We start from the raw sequence: 22796 nt of genomic DNA, 5'->3' as shown, positions 1-22796 counted from the left end.
GATCACCAGGCCTTTCTTCCGAGGTACCTGTGGGTGGATTTGAACTGCCAGACTTTTGGTTAATAGTCAAGTACTTAATCATTTGTGCTGCCCAGGGATTCCACCTACCTATAAGGTTATTTTAATGGATAAATGAATTAATATATATATAAAGTTCTTGTAACAATGTCTGGCACATGATAAGCACTGTGTAATTATTAACTGTCATTATTGTTATTGCTACTCTTATTTCAGTGGTGTGACACAGGAGGGAAGGTCAGAAAAGGGATCAGAGGCAGGATGTGTGAACTGAGTCTTGAATAACGTGGAGAGGTTTAGCAGGAAGGCTAGGTGGGAGGGGCATTCCAGGAAGACGGAACAGCAGGTACAAAAATACAAAACGGCATAGCTCCTCTGCGAAAGAAGAAGGCGTTCAAAATGGCTGGAGCTCGAAGTGTGTGTTGGAGAGTGATAGATCAGGCTTAAGAGGGTCTTGTATCTCATTAAAACAGAAACAAACAAAGAAAAAAGCCACAACTGATCTCTAAAGACAGGAAATTGGCAGCTTTGAAACTATTCAAAAGAATGGGCCACAGGCTCCCAGCTCACTTCACCAGCTTCACAGCCTGCCCAGGGGTGCAGCTCATCAGTGAGTTACTTATCGATTGATGTAATCGGAAAATATTACTGGCCACTTACTTTAATAAGGCACTGTACAAAGTGTACAAGTTCCTAAAGTCTAAGTATAGTTGAAGAGATAAGACAGAAATATATAATTAAAACTCCAATTTAGAGCGTAAGTGCTTTGAAAATCGTTGCAAAAGTTCTACAACTACAATGCTGGCAGCTTCTGATACAAAGGCCCGCTGATAAGCTTCCATAAAAAATTGTTGTTATTCTTGTTGGTTGCTGTCGAGTTGATTCCAACTCTTGGTGACCCCATGTGACAGAGCAGAACTGCCCCAAAAGGTGTTCTTGGCGGTACTCTTTATGGGAGCAGATGGCCAGGTCTTTCCCCGGGGGAGCTCCTGGGGAGTTGCTGGGTAGGTTGGAACAGCCAACCTTTTGGTTAGCCACCAAGCCTTTAACCACTGAGCCACCAGGACAACCAAGAACACTCTGTGGAGCAGATCCAGTCTGTAACACATGGGATCACCACGTGTTGAAACGAACTCAAGGAGATACTAGCTGAATCTCAGGAGCACAGAAAGGCCTCAGATTTTTCATGTGTGGAAAGCTTTCTTATATTTAAAACGCTGTCCAAAGCCATGAGTGTCAGTCATAACTTCCAGAGCAAGAGGCTACACGTGCCTGTAGAATGTTAACATGACATGGCTTCCCACCGTTCGTGCACGTGTAAGACGACCCACCGATTTCTAGGACCCCTGCTGCATGGTGCTAGTTAGAAGTACAATCACTTTCAAGTTCCCTGGACACATAAAAGTGAATTGAAGCAAAACTGAACTGCTCTGGGGCATGGGTGGGGTGCGGGTGGGCATCTAACTCTCAGGTTTGATGTCAGAGATAACAAGATCACAAAATCAAACAGCAACAACATCTGTCTGCAGCGTTGCTAAGGAGCTGCTGTCTTTGGAACAAATATTTTAATTATCTACAGTAGTCAGTAGCTTGGCTAGCTCCCTGTTTATTCGTATGATAATATCACCTCAATGTATACACTTTATTATGGGGTATGCATAATTCATGAGCAGACAAATAAAGAGATCTGGAATCTGTGCACAGCCAGGGCCATTGCCAATTATCTGACTTTGCCAGAGCCTTCCTCCCACTCGCCCTGCCTGCAGCTGTTCTAAAGCATTCATCAGTGCTTAGGAGATCTGCAGGGGTGTCCCGGACTGTTTGAATTTCCATTGTTTACATACTATGAGTTTAGCTTCTGGTTGGAAATCATCTGTCACGTAAACATCCTCCGAGAATATAGATGAGACGCATGAAAATAAGCTCTGTCTCTATGAATTTTTTTTATTTATTCTGATGACTTTTTCCCTTTGCAGTTTTGTGTTCTTTTTTTAATTACTTCATTTTCGTCAGTAATTGTCACATTTCTCCACCCAGTCGAACAGCTGTAAATTAATGGTCCAGATGAATAGGGCTAGAAACCAGAGGCTCAAAAATAAAGATTTTGGTTTACAAGTCTGGGCATAATTCAAAGCTTTTCTTTTTGTAAAATGGAATGTTCCCTCTGGCCATAGGGTCTTTAGTGATCCAAAGTACCTTGTTTGTTGGTTGTGAATTCATTTGCTTCAATGTGTTTATGTTCCCACTTAGGAAAAATAAGAATTTGGAAGTCAGATATTTAGCTTGAGCCAGAATAGTGTGTCACTGAACAAAGTTTTTAGAGGCCGAATGCTGTTTTTATTGCAGTTGTCTTTGCAAGCAAAGGCTGGGCACATGTAATTCGTCTTCTGCTGTCAGTACACTGGTGGCTCTGTGTTTGACAGTTTGAACATAAGCCCTCTTATCGTGTGCTCCAAGCTTACTTATTGGGGATTTAAGGAATATTAGGACAGAGAAAGGAGAACCATACTAAAGGCTTGTATGTGCATACTTACGCCTCAGTATATGCATGGTCCCATGAATACAGGAGAACATACATAAGAGTGTATCAATAGGCATACATGTGGAATCAAATATTTAATATGTGACCTAAGAGAGGAATTTACAGTGGAGTCTATACTTTTATGTGAAAGCATATCCTATGTCCTAAGACAAGACTAAAACATAAGGGTACTTGAAGGGCTGGCTGAGAAGGAACAGAAGGCTACCCTGTTTTGTCAGCTGGCTCTTTCCAGCCTCCCTTGCCTTCAGTCCCAGACTGAGAATAGAACCTCTCCCTCAGTGCAGGTAGAGAACTTCCTCCTTTCATACTTTACCATGATTATCAGTAAATGTTTATGTTTCAAAGGGAGTTTCTGATGCAGAATTCTAACCTATAGAATGGAGTATGCCCACCTCATAGAGTTGTGGCGAGGTTGTCTCTAAATCACCCAGTGCACTGCCTGGCATATAATTGTTGTTAGTTGCTGTCAAGTCAGCTCCAAGTCATGGCAACCCCATGTACACCAGAACAAAACATTGCCCAGTCCTGCACCATCTTCACAGTTATTGGTCTGCTCTATATCTTCCAGCATTATATCAGACAATATTCAGTTGTGATCCATAGGGTTTCCATTGGCTAACTTCTGGAAGTAGATCGCCAAGCCTTTTTTCCTAGCCTTAGTCTGGAAGCTCTGCTGAAGCCTGTATGGGTGGCTCTGTTGGTATTTGAAGTGCCAGTGGCATAGTTTCCAACGTCACAGCAACATGCAAGCCACCACAGTACCGCACAATGACAGATGAATAGCAGTAGAATATGACTGCTATTGTTTTTGCTTCAGCTGCTCCTGTACTTACTAAAAGTAGACCTTACAACCCTACATTCTGCAGTTGAGACCCAGAGGGGTGAAGTTGCTTACCTAAAATCACAAAGTAGCTGGTAACAGAGCTGTAACTAGAACCACGTCTCCTTACTATTTCCCCGCTTATTAGAGTGGATGTGGGGATCTCCAAACCTTATACCTACTTCTGGGGCTTGTACTGATCATGTTGTATCAAAGCATATGTTTGTTCACATCTGTCTTTTCTGCGAGAATCTGAGTTCATGAAGACAAGGGCCTCAACTGTTTCTACTGCTTCTCCTATACCTAACACTGTACTTTGTACACGATGGTGTTGTCGAGTGCTATTGAGTCAATTCTGACTCATAGTGACCCTATATGACATAGTAGAACTGCCCCCATAGCATCTTCTAGGCTGTAAATCTTTACGGAAACAGATCACCAGGTTTTTCTTCTGAGGAGCCTCTAGGTGGGTTCAAACCACCACCCTTTCCAGTTAGCAGCCGAGTGTTTAACCATTGTGCCATCAGGGCTCCTTTGCACATGGTAGAAGCTCAATATATTTGTTTAATTGAATTATGTGCAAAGTAAAAAGAAACTATGAAGATGAGCTGTCAGGAAAATAACAATTAAGTCGAGTCCTGTAAGGTTCTGCCCATCTATAAAGCAAAAAGCAAGATTTCCGAGGCTTTAGCCATAATATGGAAACCTTAGTGGTGTAGCGGTTAAGAACTACCACTGCTAACCAAAAGGTTAGCAGTTGGAATCCACCAGGCCCTCATTGAAAACTCTATGAGGCTGTTCACCGCTGTCCTGTAGGGTCACTGTGAGTCAGAATTGACTCGATGGCAATGGGTTTAGTTTTGGTTTGGTTTTAGCCATAATATAAATAATCTGTGCACAGATGATGGAGAGCTGATTGTCTCATGGAAGCCTGGGAGGTACAAATAGTTAAGGGCTGGGCTACTAACTGAAAGGTTGGTGGTTCAAATCTATCCAGAGGCACCTCAGAAGAACGGCCTAACAATCTACTTCCAAGAGGTCACAGCCTTTTGTAAAGGACAGCTCTACTCTGACACACACGGGGTCACCATAAGTTGGAATCTACTCATGGTAGTTTTTCTATTATGGAAAAAAATAGAAACTGGTGTTTTATTATGCAAAAAAAAAATTAAATAAGTTAGTTACTGGCTAGAAGTATATAAGATTTTGGGGGGAAAAAGAGAATAAAAGTAAAGAAGGCCTACTTAAAATGTACTTTAATGGGTGAATACTTTAATGGGTGAAAGGCCTCATAAGATGCATTAGTAAAAAGATTCTTAATTGTTTAAAATGGGTTTACAGTGCTCCCCTTTATGTATTAGAATCCAGGCCAAGATCTTGTTAATGTGTTTAGCATGTTCTTTTCTTATAGCAGTCTCAGATAAACATTAACCTGATCTAGTCAAAGTATCACAAATGCCAAGTTATCTGATTCTAAATTAGAAATATTCTACTTTTTACTTATTACTCAGGAGAAAATCCATGTTGATTTAGGTGTTTTTCTAAATTACCTGCCAATTTTCAGGAGCCTAACCATCATATAATTTTGAAGTCAGTGGGTGATCTGTAACTCACATAGACAGAGAGCAGTGAATATAGACCACCTGGGCCAGAGAAGCAAGATGGCGGCTGAAAGGAGGAGAGCCCAAGCACTTTGGACCACAGGCTGCCCCAAACACCCAGAAGTTCACACCAGCTCCAGGAAGGATCTGGCCTTAGGGCAGGAATCTGGATGAGTTAGATGGAGTTAAGTTATGATCATAGATATAAAATTGCACATCCAAAACCAAATAAAACCAAACCCATTGCCATCACGTTGATTCCAATTCCTAGAGACCCTATAGGACAGAGTAGAACTGCCCCATAGAGTTTCCAAAGAGTGCCTGGTGGATTCAAACTGCCGACCTTTTGGTTAGCAGCCATAGCACTTAACCACTACACCACCAGAGTTTCCAAAAATTGTACATAGGAGTTGTTTTTTAACTTTTGTTTAGTATCCTCTTTGTAATTTTTTTCATATTGTTTATATTTGCCTATTCTAAAGAAGTCTTCTATGTTAAAATAGCAGTGATGATGGCAGGGTTGAGATGTAGCTCTTAAAAAATTCAGACTGTGTAAATACAGGCAGCCACCCTCAGCACTCCATCACCCATCTGTCAGTTTGTCATTCTGTGGTGGCTGACATACTGCTATGACTGGAAGCTATGCTATCTGTATTTCAAATACCAGCAAGTTCACCCATGGAGGACAGGTTTCAGCGCAGCTTCCAGACTAAAACAGACTAGGTAGAAAGGCCTACATTTTCCTGTTAATGGATGTCTTGGTGATTTCATGTTTTTAATCTTACAAAATTTCTGTTAATAGCAATCTTTTACTTGTCTCCTGTGCACATGTACAGGGATTTCTCTGAGATGTATTCACAGAAGTGGGATTCTCTCCAAAGTGGTTGTACCAATTGTTTAAAAAAAAAAAAAAAAACTAGTTGCTGTTGAGTTGATTTTGACTCATGGCAACCCCTTGTGTTACAGAGTAAAACTGTCCCATAGGGTTTTCTTGGCTGTGATCTTCACAAAAGCAGATCGCTAGGCCTGTCTTCCGCAGCACCACTGGGCTGGTTCAAACTATGAACCTTTAGGTTAGTAGATGAGCACAAACCATTCATGCCACCCAGTGACCTGCACTTACTCATGCTCCCACCCATTTTGCCTGGCCCTCAGGCAAACACCTGCTATCATCAGACTATATACTAAAACCATATAGGATATGTTACATCGTCATATGCTATATTATACTACATATGTATACAGCTATGTGTCACTTAACATCCATGATATGTTCTGTGAAATAGGATGTCATGAGATTTGGACGTTGTGCAAACACCATATTATACACAAGCAGTCCCTGGGTTACAAATGTCCAACTTACATACAATCCATAGTTATGAACCAACCCCTGTAAAACCTACTATATTAAAAATTTGAGGCACATACTATGATTCATAACAACAAAAGGGTGCCTGGCAGCACAATCACTTTGTATACAAAAGAGATGAGATACCCGTGTTGACCGTGGGAAGCTGTTGAGTTCGCTATGTCTGGCTACATCCTGTTCTGCAATCAATATTTCTGAACTTGTGAGACCACAGATGTATATGTAGTTGGACATCGCCCAAACAGACATTATTTGGCACTTGACTATACGTATATAAATAATATATACATACTGTTCTTGTTAGGTGCCATCAAGTCGGTTCCCACTCATAGTGAACCTATATGTACAACACAACAAAACACTGCCCAGCTCTGCACCATCCTCACAGTCATTGCTATGTTTGAACCCATTGTTGTAGCCACTGTGTCAATCCGTCTCATTGAGGGTGGATATATATATATTACACATATGTTGTTATGTATACAAATACATGCAACAAAATATCTTTTAAATGTTGAGGGAAATGATAAATACAAACTTCAAGATAATGGTTACCACCAGAAGAAAGGAAATAACAAAGTGCAGAGCATAAATAAATAAAATTGAAAACAGAAAAACAATAGAATCAATAAAACCAGAAGTTGATTCATTGAAAAGATCAATAAAATGGACAAACCTTTAGCTAAATTGGCAAAGAAAAGATGAAAATAACCAAAGCGAATGAGGGGACATTACAACTGACTGGTAGAAATAAAGAGAATTATGACAGAATATTATGAACAACAACTGTACGGCAACAAACTGTATAACCTAGATGAAATGGCACAAGTTCTTAGAAGGACACAACCTACCCAAATCTACTCAAGAGGAAATAGAAAGTCTAGCAGACCCATAACAAGTGAAGCAGTTGAAACCGTGATAGCCTCCCCTCCGGCCCCGGCCAAAAAAAATGTCCTGGACCAGATGATTTCACTGGAGAGTTCTACCAAATGGTTAGAGAACACAGGACACCAATATTGTTTAAAATCTTCCAAAAGATAGAGAATTAAAGAATACTCCCTAATTTATTCTATGAGGCAAACATAACCCTAATACCAAAACCAGACAAAGACACCGCAAGAAAAGAAAACTACAGGCCAATATCTCTTATAAATATAGATACAAAAATCCTCAACAAAATACTAGTGAGCAGAATCCAACAGCATATTAAAAGAATCATACACCATGACCAAGTGGGATTTATTCCAGGAATTCAGGAATGGTTCAACATTAGAAAATCAACTTAATATACCACGTCAGTAGAACAAAGGAAAAGAACCACATGCCCATCTCTATGGATACAGACAAAGCATTTGAAAACCTTTCTTGATGAAAACCCTAAAGAAGACTGAAATAGATGGGAATTTCCACAGTATGATTCAGGGCATATGTGAAAAAGCCAACGGCCAACATTATATTTGATGGAGAAAGACTGAGAGCTTTCCCTTGAAATCAGGAACAAGACAAAGGTACCCACTCTCACCACTTCTATTCAATATTGTATTAGAACTCCTAACCAGAGCAATAAGACAAGAAAAAGAAGAAAATGAGAGCAGGATTAGAAAAGAAGTAAAATTATTTCTATGATCCTATATATTCTATATCTATAGAAAATATATAGGATCATAGAAATAATTTGATATGATCCTATATATAGAAAATCCCAAAGAGTCCACAAGAAAACTTAAAGAGATAATAGAAGAATTTAGCAAAGTTGCAGGGTACAAGGTCAACAAACAAAAATCAGTTGGGTTTCTGTACACCAGCAACGAAAAATCTAAAAGAGAAATTAGGGAAACAATTTCATTAAAAATAGAATCAAAGAGAATAAAATGCTGTTAGATGCCGAAGTCTGTACCAACTCATAGCGATATTATGTACAACAGAATGAAACACTGTCCAGTCCTGAGCTAGCCTCATAATTGTTACTACAGTTAAGCCCATTGTTGCAGCCACTGTGTCAATCCATCTCATCTAGGGTCTTCCTTTTTTTGCTGACCCTCTACCTTACTGCCATGATGTCCTACTCCAGGGACTGGTCCCTCCTGTTAACATGTCCAATGTATATAAGACAAAGTTTTATCATCTTCACTTTCAAGGAGCACTTTGCCTGCACTTTTTCCAAGACAGACTTATTCGTTCTTCTGGCAGTCTGTGGTATATTCAGTATTCTTAACCAACATAATTCAGATGCATCAGTTCTTCTTTGGTCTTCCTTATTCATTGTCCAGCTTTCACATGGATATGAGGCAACTGAAAATATGGCTTGTGTCAGGCACAACTTAGTCGTCAAAGTGACAACTTTGTTTTTCAACACTTTAAAGAGGTCTTTTGCAGCAGATTTTCACAGTGTTGTATGTCTTTTGATTTCTTGTCTGCTGCGTCCGTGGATGTTGATTGGGATCCTTGACAATTTCAATACTTTATCTGTTTATCATGATGTTGCTTATTGGTCCAGTTGTGAGGATTTTTGTTTTCTTTATGTTAAGGTGTAATCCATACTGAAGGCTGTAATCTTTGATCTTCATCAGTAAGTGCTTCAAGTCCTCTTTGCTTTCAACAAACAAGATTATGTCATCTGCATATTGCAGTTCTGGAATTCCCATTCTTTGAAAGTTTCAGAGTCTCTTCTGACATCCATTTTGGTCTTTTCATTCTTTCTTGTCTCTTTAATGACCTCATGCTTTCTTCGTGCGTGATGTCCTTGATGTCATCCCACAATGCACCTTGCCTTTGAACATTAGTATCCTATCTATTCTTGAGATGGTCTCCAAATTCAGGTGGGATATACTCAAGCTCATATTTTATCTTTTGTGGACTTTTTAAAATTTCCTTCAACTTCAACTGGAACTTGCATATGAGCATTTGATGGTCAGTTTCACAGTCAGCCCCGGGCCTTGTTCTGACTGATTATGTTTAGTTTTTCCATTGTCTGTTTCCACAGATATTGTCAGTTTGATTCCTGTGTATTCCATCTGGTGAAATCCAAGTGTATACTCGCCTCTTATGTTGATTAAAAAAAAAAAAGGTATTTGCAATGAATAAGTCGTTGGTCTTGCAAAATTCTATCATGTAATCTCCTGTGTTACTTCTATCACCAACATCATATTTTCCAGCTACCAATTCTTCTTTTTTGTTTCCAATCACCAGTAATTATCAGTGTATCTTGATTGCATGTATGATCAATTTCAAACTGCAGAAGTTGGTAAAAATTTTCAATTTTCTTATCTTTGGCATTAGTGATTGGTGCATAAATTTGAACGATAGTCGTATTAACTGGTCTTCCTTGTAGGCATGTGGATATTATCCTATCACTGACAACGTTGTACTTCAGGATAGATCTTGAAATGTTCTTTTTGATGATGAATGTGACGCCATTCCTCTTCAAGTGGTCATTTCTGGGATAGCTGACCATATGATTGTCTGATACAAAATGGCCAATACCGGTCCATTTCAGCTCACTAATACCTAGGATATGGATCTTCGTGTGTTCCATTTCATTTTTGACATCTTCCAGTTTTCCAACTAGGAATAAAAATACCTGAAAATAAATGTAACCAGGGATACAAAAGACTTATACAATGAAAAATATATAAACTGCTGAAAGAAGAACACTGCTTTAAAAAGACTTACATAAATGGAAAGATGTTTCATGTACAGGGGTTGCAAGACTGAATACTGTTAAGATGTCAGTACTACCCAAAGAGATCTATAGATGTAATGCCATCCCGATCAAAATTCTAACAGCCTTCCTTACAGAAATAGAAAAACCCATCCTCATCTTTATATGGAATGACAAGACACCTCAAATAGCTAAAGCAACACTGAAAGAGAAGAATAAAGTAGAAGAACACATACTTCCTGATTTTAAAACATACTCTACAACTACAGTAATCAAAGCAGACTGGTACTGGTATAACAACAGACACATAGACCAGTGGACTAGAATTGGGAGTCCAAAATAAACCCGCACATCTATGGTCAACTCATTTTTGACAAGGGGGTGCTAAGTCCATTTGATGGAGTAGGAATGGTCTTCAATAAAAATTAAACAAGACCCATGCCTCACACCATACACAAACACAAATTCAAAATGGATTAAGGACCTAAATATGCAAACTAAAACCATAAAACTCTTAGTTGAAAAAGCAGGGGCAACACTATCATGCCTAGCTTTTAACAATGGATTATTTAGTATAAAAACAAGAGCACAAACAGCAAAAGTCAAAATAAATACATGGAACCTCATAAAAATTAAAAACTTTTGTTCATCAAAAGACTTTACCAAGTAGCACCTGCGGTCTTAAAAGCCTGTGAGCGGCCATCTCGGATACTCCACTGGTCTCACCCCTTTGGGAGCAAGGAAGAATGAAGAAAACTGAAGACACAAGGGAAGGATTAGTCCAAAGGACTAATGGACCACATCTACCATAGCCTCCACCAGACTGAGCCCAGTACAACTAGATGGTGCCTGTCTACCACCACGGACTGCTCTGACAGGGATCACAATAGAGGGTCCCGAACAGAGCTGGAGAAGAACAGAGAACAAAATTCTAACTCAAAAAGAAAGACCAGACTTGCTGGCCTGACAGAGGCTGGAGAAACCCTGAGAGTATGGCCCCCGGATACCCTTTCAGCTCAATAATGAGGCCACTCCTGAGGTTAATCCTTCAGCCAAAGATTGAACAGACCCATGGAAAAAAAAAGCAAGACTAAAGGGGCACACCAGCCCTGGGGCAGGGACTGGAAGATAGAAGGGAACAGGAGAGCTGGTAATAGGAAACCCAAAGTTGAGAAGGGAGAGTGTTGACATATCATGGGCTCGTTAACCAAAGTCATACAACAATGTGTGTTCCGTTTGATGAGAAGCTAGTTTGTTCTGTAAACCTTCATCTAAAGTTCAATTAAAAAAAAAGACTTTACCAAAAATGAAAAGACAAGCAACCAACTGGGAGAATGTATTCAGAAACCATGTATCTGATAAAAAATCTAATAACCAAAATATATATAAAAATTCTACAACTTAACAAGAAAAAGACAAATAACCCAATCATAAAATGGGCAAAGGACTTGAACAGACATTTCACCAGAGGACCTTTTACTGGCTACCAAACACATGTAAAGGTGCACAACATCATTAGACATCAGATAGATGCAAATCAAAACTGCAGTGAGATACCATTTCATTCCCACTAGGATGGCTACAACGTAAAAAAAAAAACCAGAAAATCACAAAACATTGACGAGGATGTGAGAAAATTGTAATCCATAACTATTGCTGGTGGGAATTCAAAATGGTTCAGCCATTGTGGAAAACAGTGTGGCTACTCCTCAACTAAAAATAGAACTGCCATATGGCCCAGCACTTCTGTTACTGGAAAAAGGTTCTTGCCTCTCACTGGTCAAGAATGAGCAGGTAAGGCACGTAGTTTTCCACTCAAGCAAAGCTTTATTGAAGAGGCTTGCAAGCGGAGACAAGGAAGGCCTAGAGCAACACTTACCCTCATCTCACAGAACAAAAGATGGCCTGAGTTTTTAAAAGTTCTTGGGCGGGAAAAGATTCATATTTATTCATAGGCACAGGCAGGGATATGTTAACCAAGGTGCGTGCAGCAGCTTTCCAAGATGGCTCCTGTCCCAGAGGCCTCTGGGAGTCACAGCAGGACTTATTATGGGGTGTCACACCTGTACAGTCTCTCGCTCCCCAGGTTCAAATCCCCGGCTGGGGCTGTAGCCCCTCACTGCCCCTGGTAGAAGGTCACACAGCCGTCACAGGTGGATGTTCTACACATGTCTCTGGGGCTGGTTTTCTCCAGCTGCTTCTGAAAGGCGACTTTAAAAAAGTTTGTGGCTATTTTTAGATACCCTGCCCTACTGTTCTGGGGAATGGCTTTGTTTCTGAGCCCTGGCCCATTTCCTGTTACTTTGTTTGCAGATTTGGGGGCCCCTCTGTTCTGTCTTACTAAGTCTCTAGGTTCCGCACTCAACCCCTATTACCTCCCTGACAGCGTAGTCTATTTCTCTTTTACTTGCTTCTCCTCTAACCACACCAGTCTCTTCGCTATTTCTCAAACAGGCACCCTCTGATCTCAGGGCCTTTGCTCCCTGTTTTAATTCCACTCCTAAGTATATACCCAAAAGAAAGCAGACACTCAAAAAGAGACTTGTACACCAGTATTTATCGCAGCACAATTCACAATAGCCAAAAGGTAGGAATATCCTAAATGCCCGTCAGCAGATGAATGGATAAACCAAATGTAGCACATACATACAATGGAATACTGCTCAGCCAGTAGGAGAAGTGAAGCCTTGATACATGCTACAGTACAGATGAAGCCTGAAGACGTTATGCTGAGCAAAATAAGCCCATCACAAAAGAACAAATATTATATGACCTCACTGTTTATGTAAAAAGACAAGAAAAGGCAAATGTACAGAGACCAAAGTTTATTAGTGGTTACCAGGGGTGGAAGGGAGGGGGAAAAGAAGGGTTAATGGTGATGGAAAATTGCACTGATTAAGGGTGGGTTTGCACAGGCAATTATTGTAATTGCTGTTAATGCCTGTAAAAAGTTGAACTGGCAAAAGTTGTGTGGCAGGTATACTTACAACAAGGACAAAAAAAGAATAGCTGCAGAGGCTGCTTATACACAACCAAATACCTCGTGGGATTTAGTCCCTGGGTTTGGAGGTTTAGGGTTATGGTTTCATGGGAAATCCCAGTTAATTGGCCTAATTATGTGCTTAGTGCTTCTGGTCTAGTTCGTTGTGTAGTGCCTGGGGTCTCAAAAGCTTGCAAGCAGCTGTCCAAGACGCAGCAATTGGTCCCTATTCACCTGGAGCAACAGAGGAAGGAGAGTCAGGTTTAGGAGGAGGATATGGAATGTGTGGCTAATTGCCTTCATGAACAACTGCCTCCTTTGCCCTGAGACCAGAAAACTGGATGGTGCCTGGCTGCCATTACGGAGCATTTTGATCAAAGATTTCATTAAAAAAAAAAAAAAAAAACCAACTGCCATCGAGTTGATTCTGACTCACAGCGACCCTATAGAACAGAGTAGAACTGCCCCCGTAGAGTTTCCAAGGAGCGCCTGGCGGATTCGAACTGCTGATCTCTTGGTTAGCAGCTGTAGCACTTAACCACTATGCCACCAGGGTTTCCAAAGATTCCATAGAAGGATCCTTATCAAAGGTGGGGAAATGTAGAACAGAATTTCAAATTTTCGTGGACTCTAGATTTTCTGGAGCCATGAAGGGTAGATGATTCCCTGAAACTACTGCCCTGAGATAATCTTTAAACCTTAAACCAAAATATTCCCTGAAGTCATCTTAAAAACAATGCCTGCCTTGAGGGTTATACTCTTTTGAAAAGTATCTGTATGGGATTGAATTGACAACAACTCCAAAGGTTAGACAGGAACGTTAGCGGGCAGTGAGTTCATGTTAAAGAGGGAGGAACAACTCAGAAAATTGGGGTGAGAATGGTTGCACAACTCAAAGAACGTAATAAATGTCACTAAATTGTACATGTAGAAACTGTTGAATTGATGTATGTTTTGCTATGTATATTCTCAACAATAACAAAAAAATTAATTAAATTAAAAAAAATAATGGTTACCTTTGGAGAGTAAGAAGACTGAGTTTAGAGAAAGGAACAAGTACCTTCAAACCTATCGATTAGGTTTTATTTCTTAAAAATAAAAAAATACAAGGAAAATATGGCATAATGTTATAATTTGATGAACCTTTGATATTTAAATGCAAATCTTTACTATGTTATTTATTTTTGTGTACATATTTCAAATATTTCATAATTAAAACATTTGCTTATGTGCAAATATGCAAAAATACTTGCTTATCTTGCAAATATGGCCACATGTATACAAAGGAACATTTTAGGACATTTTAGAAACACCTGGATTACTTCTGGGAAGTGGGGGTGAGAGAATTCTTTTACTTTTCACTTTATATTTTTCTTCAGTGCTTGAATTTCTTTACAAAAACATGTATTATCTTTTTTTTAATTTTTATTGTGCTTTAAGTGAAAGTTTACAAGTCAGTCTCTCATATAAAAATTTATACACACCTTGCTGTATACTCCTAATTGCTCTTCCACTAATAAGACAGCCCGCTCCTTCCCTCCACTCTCTCTTTTCATGTCCATTCCACCAGCTTCTGACCCCCTCTGCCCTCTCATCTCCCCTCCAGGTAGGAGATGGCAACATAGTCTCAAGTGTCTACTTGATCCAAGAAGCTCATCCTTCACCAGCATCTTTTTCTATCCCATTGCCGAGTCCAATCCCTGTCTAAAGAGCTGGCTTTGGGAATGGTTCCTGTCCTGGGCCAACAGAAGGTCTGGGGGCCATGACCACTGTGGTCCTTCTAGTCTCAGTCAGACCATTAAGTCTGGTCTTTTTACGAGAATTTGAGGTCTACATCCCACTGCTCTCCTGCTCTCTCAGGGGTTCTCTGTTGTGTTGCCTGTCGGGGCAGTCATCGGTTTTAGCAGGGCACCATCTAGTTCTTCTGGTCCCAGGCTGATGTAGTCTCTGGTTTATGTGGCCCTTTCTGTCACTTGGGCTCATAATTACCTTGTGTCCTTGGTGTTCTTCATTCTCCTTTGCTCCCGGTTAGTTGAGACCAATTGATGCATCTTAGAGCACCACTTGCTAGAGTTTAAGACCCCAGGCGCCACTCTCCAAATTGACTTAGATGTCCCCTGAAACCATGGTCCCCAAACCCCTGCCCCTGCTACGCTGGCCTTTGAAGCATTCAGTCTATTCAGGAAACTTCTTTGCATTTGGTTTAGTCCAGTTGTGCTGACCTGTCCTGTATTGTGTGTTGTCTTTCCCTTCACCTAAAGTAGTTCTTATCTACTATCGGATTAATGAATACCCCTCTCCCTCCCTCCCTCCCTCCCCGCCTCATAACCATCAAAGAATATTTTCTTCTCTGTTTAAACTGTTTCTCGAGTTCTTATAATAGTGGTCTTATACAATGTTTGTCCTTTTACAACTGACTAATTTCATTCAGCATAATGCCTCCAGATTCCTCTATGTTATGAAATGTTTCACAGATTCATCACTGTTCTTTATCGATGCATAGTATTCTATTGTGTGAATATACCATAATTTATTTATCCATTCATCCATTGATGGGCACCTTGGTTGCTTCCATCTTTTTGCTATTGTAAACAGTGCTGCAATGAACATGGGTGTGCATATATCTGTTCCTGTAAAGGCTTTTATTTCTCTAGGATATATTCCAAGGAGTGGGATTGCTGGATCATATTTTCGTTCTATTACTAGCTTTTCAAGGAAGCGCCAAATTGATTTCCAAAGTGGTTGTACCATTTTACATTCCCACCAGCAGTGTTTAAGTGTTTAAGTGTTCTCCACAACCGCTCCAACATTTATTATTTTGTGTTTTTTGGATTAATGCCAGCCTTGTTGGAGTGAGATGGAATCTTATTGTACTTTTGATTTGCATTTTTCTCATGGCTAATGATCGTGAGCATTTCCTTATGTATCTTTTAGCTACCTGAATGTCTTCTTTAGTGAAGTATCTGTTCATATCTTTTGCCCATTTTTTAATTGAGCTATTTGTCTTTTTGTTGTTGAGTTTTTGCAGTATCATGTAGATTTTAGAGATAAGGTGCTGATCAGAAATGTCGTAGCTAAAAACTTTTTCCCAGTCTGTAGGTAATCTTTTTACTCTTTTGGTAAAGTCTTGGATGAGCATTAAGTGTTTGATTTTTAGGAGCTCCCAGTTATCTAGTTTCTCTCTTGCATTGTTAGTAATGTTTTGTATACTGTTTATGCCATGTATTAGGGCTCCTAACATTGTCCGTATTTTTTCTTCCATGATCTTTATCGTTTTAGATTTTATATTTAGGTCTTTGATCCATTTTGAGTTTGTTTTTGTACATGGTGTGAGGTATGGGTCTTGTTTCAGTTTTTTGCAGATGGATCAGTTATGCCAGCACCATTTGTTAAAAAGACTGTATTTTCCCCCATTTAACTGATTTGGGGCCTTTGTCAAATATAAACTGCTCACATGTGGATGGATTTATGTCTGGATTCCCAATTCTGTTCCATTGGTCTATGTATCTGTTGTTGTACCGGTACCAGGCTGTTTTGACTACTGTGGCAACATGTATTATCTTTATGAATTAAAAAATGAGAAGGGACTAATCCAGGCTCAACAACTTTATTACATGGATGAGACAAAAAACTTAAAGTGCTCTAAACCTGTGTTTTTCATCTGTAAAATATGATTAGTAACATCTTCTTTGCCAAGGTGCTAGAGGAAGAGAAATTTATATAAAATTTATATACAGCATCTCACAGAGTGTCTTTTACATAAGCCCATTGCCATCGAGTCAATTCTGACTCATAGTGACTGTATAGGACAGAGTAGAGCTGCCCCATAGGGTTTCCAAGGCACAGCTGGTGGATTCAAACTGCCAACCTTTTGGTTAGCAGCTGAATTCTTAACCACTTTGCCACCAGGGCGCTAAATAGATAATCATTGTTTACATTGTTAATAAGACTGTGAGATATGCTCTGTTTGCAAATTTACTTGCCCTGAAATGTGCAGAGAAAATAAATGTAGATTTTTATTTCTCACTAACTGATCCCTTCTTTCACATGAAGTCCCTGTGGGGGGAAATGATCTTAGAGTCAGGAAACTTAGTTCGATTCAGTAATTCAAACATACAGCCAGTGTTTAAATCCTTTTTCATAAATGCTGTTTCTTTAGGTATAAATGGGTAGATTCTCAGACCCTGTTCTCTTACCTTCTTCTCCTGAGTAGGGTTGCCAGATTTAGCAAATAAAAATGCATCCAGAAAAATCTGAATTTCAAATAAACAACAAATATTTTTTGGTTACGTCCTAAATGTTGCCTGACATATTTATAACTAAAAAGTTATCATTGTGAGTCTGAAATTCTAGTGGCACGGGACATCCTGTATTTTTTCTGGCAGCCTGTCTCAGGTGCATAGGGCAGGGCCATGGTGGGGACACAGGACCGAGGACTTCCTGCACTCTGATGTGTGCTGGGCCATGCCTGATCCAGTCCCTGGGCAGTTTAAGGACATCTGCCTATCACAGCCATAGCTGTGTGACCCACAGTTGGCTGTCTTCCAGCTCAGCCAGGGCCTAGGTGCTCCTTGGAGGAATCAACCTCACTACACCTTTCCATGACACTGAATACTCTTCGACATTCCACCACATCCTCTTTGGGCCTGGACTAGATGTCCATTCCACAGTATGCCCATGTAGGAAAATCTCTAAGCCCTCATCACAGGGGGATGCATGGCAGATTCCCTGGCTCCCAACTCAGCTCCTTGTCACATGAGAAGTTCTGTTAATGACCCCAGAGAAGCTAAATCCAGCACTTCCTCTATCCAGATATTATATGTCTTCCAGCTTTGATGTGGCCATCCCCTGTGAATTCATAGCATCCCAGAGTCCCACCCAAAGTACAGCAAAAGCTGCACCCCAGGCTGCAGTGTTCCCACAAGGAACCCATCTCCCTCCGACCATCTACCTCCACTCTCCCACAGTCCACCAGGCCACAAGGGCAGCCTGCCCGCTCCCTCTTCCTGTCCAGTCTGAGCTGCTCCTGCCCACTCCACATGACTGAGCACCAGCTGTATTCCAAACACTGTTCTAGAGGATAGAAACAGCAGTAAATAAGTTCTCAACTGTCATGGAGCTCACATTCTGGTGCAGTTGAGGGGAAGGACCAAAAAAAAAATAAGAAAAAAAAAAATTTTTTTTTTTTTTAAACAAAGGCACTGTTAATTACATACTACAGTGTCCTAACACTATACCATGTGGTCTGAGCTCTACAAAGAAAAATGAAGCAGGATAAGGGGGTAGGGGCTGCAGTATGATAGTGGACAGGTGTTCTTTTCGATTGGGTGATTGCAGAAGGCATCTGAGCAGAGACTTAAAAGAAGGGGAGGACAAGCCACACACACGTCCTGGGGCAGAGCACCGCAGGCACAGCCATCGGTAGGTACAAGTGGGAATAAGCCTGGTATATTTAAGACTCTGCAGGGAGGCCAGCTAGCTGAAACAATGAGTGGAGGAGGTGAGCGGAGCAGATGAGGTTAGAAAAGTCTTCATGCCTGCCCTTACTATTTAAAAAAAAAAAAGATATAAAAATAATTTTAAAAGCTCTCCTCTTTTTTTTTTTTTTTTCTTTCTGGACTGTCTTTTTGCTAAAGAGAACAGGGAAGTCAATTCGCAGACTCAAAACTGACCAGGGGCTGCCGAAGTTTCATGACAGCCCTAAAGAGCTCCAAGGTAAAGTGGTCGAAAGGATAACTGAAACATGCTGTTAGCTGCCTTCGAGTCAAACCTGGCTCATGACAAGCCTATGTACAACAGAATGAAACATGCCCGGTCCCGTTATCGTCATAATCACTGGCATGTTTGAATCCCTCACTGCAGCTATGGTAACAGTCCATCTCATCAAGGGTCTCCCTTGTCCTCGCTGGCCCTCTACTTCACCAAACATGATGTCCACCTCCAGCAACTGATCCCTTTGATGATGAGTCCAAACCAAGCAAGTCACACAATACTCTGTTATGATCTCTAGGATTTTCATTGGTTGATTTTTGGAAATAGATTGCCAGGCATTTCTTCCTAGTCTGTCTTAGGCTGGACGCTTCACCGAAACCTGTCCACCCTGGTGACCCTGCTGGTATTTGAAATACCAGTGGCAAAGCTTCCAAAATCACAGCAACATGAAACCCACCACAGTATGAAAAAAAAAAAAAAACAGTATGATAAGCTGACAAATAGGTGGTAGAAATGGAAACATCGAGTTTAATATTTGAAAAATATTCCTGTTAGATTAATAACTTTTTTTACAAAGTGTTATGAGAAACCAGAGGAAGATGTGACCTCCTTCCTGGAGGAGTCAGAGAAGACATTGGAAAAGGGTGACTTAGTACTGAGGTCATGGTAATTTCCTAGAACTCACCCGAGCCAGCATGGGAGTTGTGTCTGGATAGCAAAAATGATGTTACAAGGGTATAGGCCAAATGGAAGCGCTCTGTGGAATGCTGCTTTATGCCATTATGATAATCTAAAAATTTAGTGTTCTTATTGGGTTTGGTGTAATTACCATGTGTACAAAATTAGAAAAGCAGGCCTGGCCTGATCCTCAGGCCTGGCCCAACCATCAGGCCTGGACCCTACTTGACTGTATCCCTCCATTAATTGCTTTTCCGTGAAGACAGCTCTGCAGAGTTTACAAATCTAAATATCACCGAGGCTGCTGTCCATTTCTAGTCCTCCACTAATAGCTGTTTTTTTTCTCTCCTGGTTTCTTGTATCTACCCCAATACAGGTCCTGGAGTTCCCACGGTGACAGTACATAACACCACAGATAAGAAAAGTGAGTACCACTTGGTCTTTTCTTAAAGCCTCCTGAGACTTGGGAGATAGAAGCAAAATGCATTATAAAATAATCCGGTCCACATTTTTCTATTCGGAGACAGAGTGATTGTGTTCCGACAGTTCTGAAGTGAACCCAGCGATTGACAATTCTGATGAAATGTGATGGGAAGGAGGGGCAGAGTCACCACGGGGATCTCAGCACCCTCCACATGCAGAGGCTCAGTGTCAGAGCCACCCTGTCCCTTCTAGAATGCTCCGAACAGAGTCCAAGGCTAGGTGGGCTTGAGCAGCCACCCCTCAGGTGTTTGTGGCCTGAGGCACTGGCCCAGCCCTCCTCCTAGAACAGCAGAGGCTGGGTTTACTAGGAGCCCCCTTTGTGGGCCAGGTGCACCCTTGCAGCATGGAGGGGCATGTGGCTGTGTGCCAGGGATGGAGCTTTGCAGTCACTTGAGAAGCACATAGTGTGTTTGCGTTTGAAGGAGCCCGAAGCAGGCATGCCACGTGGCCTTGTGTGTTTATGTGGTGGATTTGAAATGCTACATTCAGTCTTAGGCCAACGACCTTCAGTGAACTGAGCGTAAAAGGGTCTCTGTCCCCTTCCTTGTAGGTCCTACTCCACCCCAGACCCTAGGACCCTCATTTCTTTCTTTTCCCCTGATCCTCCCCCCGCCGCCAGGACACCACAGCCTCCCTCTGTGGTCCCACACCTGGATCCACCTCCCCTAAGAACTCAGCCCACTCGACTCCCCCAGGGCCTGTGATGGGAGTGAGTTGGCATTGCTGGTGGAGAGCAAGTTGGCCAGGTAGAGGTGGCGCCTGAGTCTTCTGTCCCGTGGTAGTATTTCAAGCACTAGCAAGAGCGAGGGAAGGAAAGCTTATAGAGAGGAGACCTCCAAAAGCATATTTAGACACTGGTGAAAAGGTGGTTAAACTGGGAAAATAGATGTGTTTAAAGAGACTACTTAAGCAATAACCCCACATAATGATAACATTCTGCGAAACCAGGGCTTCGAACTAGTTCTTTCTGGTTCCAACCCCTGCTGAGAATTTGCATTTTTAACAAGTTCCCAGGAAGTTACAGGTAAGAATCACCTGGGGATCTCGTTAACACTTAGGTTCTGATTCAGTATATCTGGGGTGGAAATGCAATTTTCTGCAGGGAGCTTGTTAGAAGTGTAAGTTCTCAGCAGGAGTTTGAACTAGAACAAACCAGTTTGAAGCCCTGTGAAAAACTATCAGTTATTAGAAATTAAAATTACAATACCTGCAGCAATAAAATCAAAAAGAAAGTAGGTTTTGAAATCATTTAAATGCTCCCCCCCCGCCCCAAAATGGATGTCAGAATGGATGCAAAAAATACTACAAATGTTTGTGAGGCTAGGACAGGGTGCAGGCACTGATAACAAGCTGTGTGGCCTTGCATCCTCTTCCCAGAGGATGGGTTGGTTTTCCTGGTGAGGAGGTTTACCTGGTCCCAGGCCTCAGCTCCAGCCTCACCTGGGGACCATTCCAGGTGCCTCCAAGCCTCGGGGAGTGGCCTATCTGTTCAATAGGGGCAGTGTCCTCCAGTGGGTTTCAGGAGGAATTGCCTGGACTTCTCCACACTCTTCACTACACACACACACACACACACACACGTACACGCACACATGCACACACACACGTACATGATGCCCACTCCAGTGGACACAGATGTGAGGAGCCCTGGACTAGGCTTGACCTCCTGTGTCTGGGTTAGAACTTACACCCCACAGCGTGGTGTCCTTTGGGGTGAAGCAGACATCCCCCAGCATAACGACCTTCTAAAAAATGTTCATACTTGGACCCTTTAACTCTGATTTTCACTTTTAGAAACTGAAACTATTTCACAGAGCCTTAACTATGGCATCCTTTTTTTTTTCTTAAGAAAAATAATTCATTTTGAATTTTGTTAAAACTCAAGAGCAGATAGATAATTTCCTGATATTTTATGACATTTGCCCCCTCTTAAAGATCTATGGTCTGGTGAACATTGAACAAGGTCTGCAGCCTAGTTAACAGTCTTAGACCAGTGTCTGTTTCCTGGCTATGATATCGCACTACGGCCATACCGGACGTCACCAGCGCCAACTCCATGTGCTACTTTTGTTCCTCACTGAGTCTGTAACTATTTCAAAATAAGTTGTTGTTTTGTTTGTTTATTTTAACCTGTGGCCTAGTAAAAGCACAAAACTATCTCTAGGTTTTAAAAAACAATGTGGCTTTTAGGAAAGCCACTCATTTGAACACGTCTATTACTGACTTCTCTGGGGCGATGTTGTTAATCTAGCTGAGTCAAAAGATTCGTGCAGCACCGACTTTATGAGGATGCATTTTACCATGTAAGCCACCAGGCCTGGCTGTGAGCATGTCCCTGAGGACCCTGCAGGCCAGGAGTGCCAAAGCAGCGAATGGTTCCCACTGTTCCCACAGCCTGCTGGGTAAGGCTCATTGTGGGAATGAAAATGAAGCAGACTTGTATCTTGGATGTATATAACAATGCTGAGAAAACATTTTATGTATTCCACTTACAAAAACAAAGTTTCTATAGATGAGGTGTCAGGCAATGATTTGGAGTAGAGTTCAGGCAAGAATTTACCAAATGTCCTCCCAGCAAGCAATTACAAGATACAAATGCTCTCGAAATTCTGAGATGTTTTACTAATTCTACTGGGAAACCAAACAACCCACTCTTCCCACCTGTCTGGTCATTGGCTGCATTAACCAGTCAACCCAGTCAGGACTGACAGAGCTGGATCCGAGACTGGCATCCGGTTTCCATTGTGGAGCTCCAAAAGCAAAGAGAGATCCTGAAGAAGCGTTTTGTTGTTTGCAGTTGAAGCATCACTACCATGACTGTGGTTCTCAGAGGCCACTAGGTGGGACACAGTGGAAGAGAAGTAAAGTGTCTTACGCACACAGGATGGAAGCTGGTATCACAGTTCAGTGCTCCACCCTATTCTGTGTGAAA

General features: G+C 41.3%; 1 protein-coding gene across 2 annotated transcripts in view; it reads left to right on the top strand.

The window, feature by feature from the left end:
• The window catches only part of DPP6 (dipeptidyl peptidase like 6), a 1223128-nt gene that overhangs the window by 1158023 nt on the left and 42309 nt on the right, over positions 1-22796 (top strand). For both annotated transcript variants that reach the window (XM_049862671.1, XM_049862670.1), the window contains exon 17: positions 19758-19805. In XM_049862671.1, the coding sequence (XP_049718628.1) occupies positions 19758-19805 (48 nt within the window). The remainder of the gene's footprint in view (positions 1-19757; positions 19806-22796) is intronic.

This window comes from Elephas maximus, chromosome 20, assembly GCF_024166365.1.
Source record: "Elephas maximus indicus isolate mEleMax1 chromosome 20, mEleMax1 primary haplotype, whole genome shotgun sequence".
In the NCBI taxonomy this organism is placed as follows: Eukaryota; Metazoa; Chordata; class Mammalia; order Proboscidea; family Elephantidae; genus Elephas; species Elephas maximus.
The sequence above is the reverse complement of the archived record's forward strand: the minus strand, read 5'-3'. Positions and strand labels throughout refer to the sequence as shown.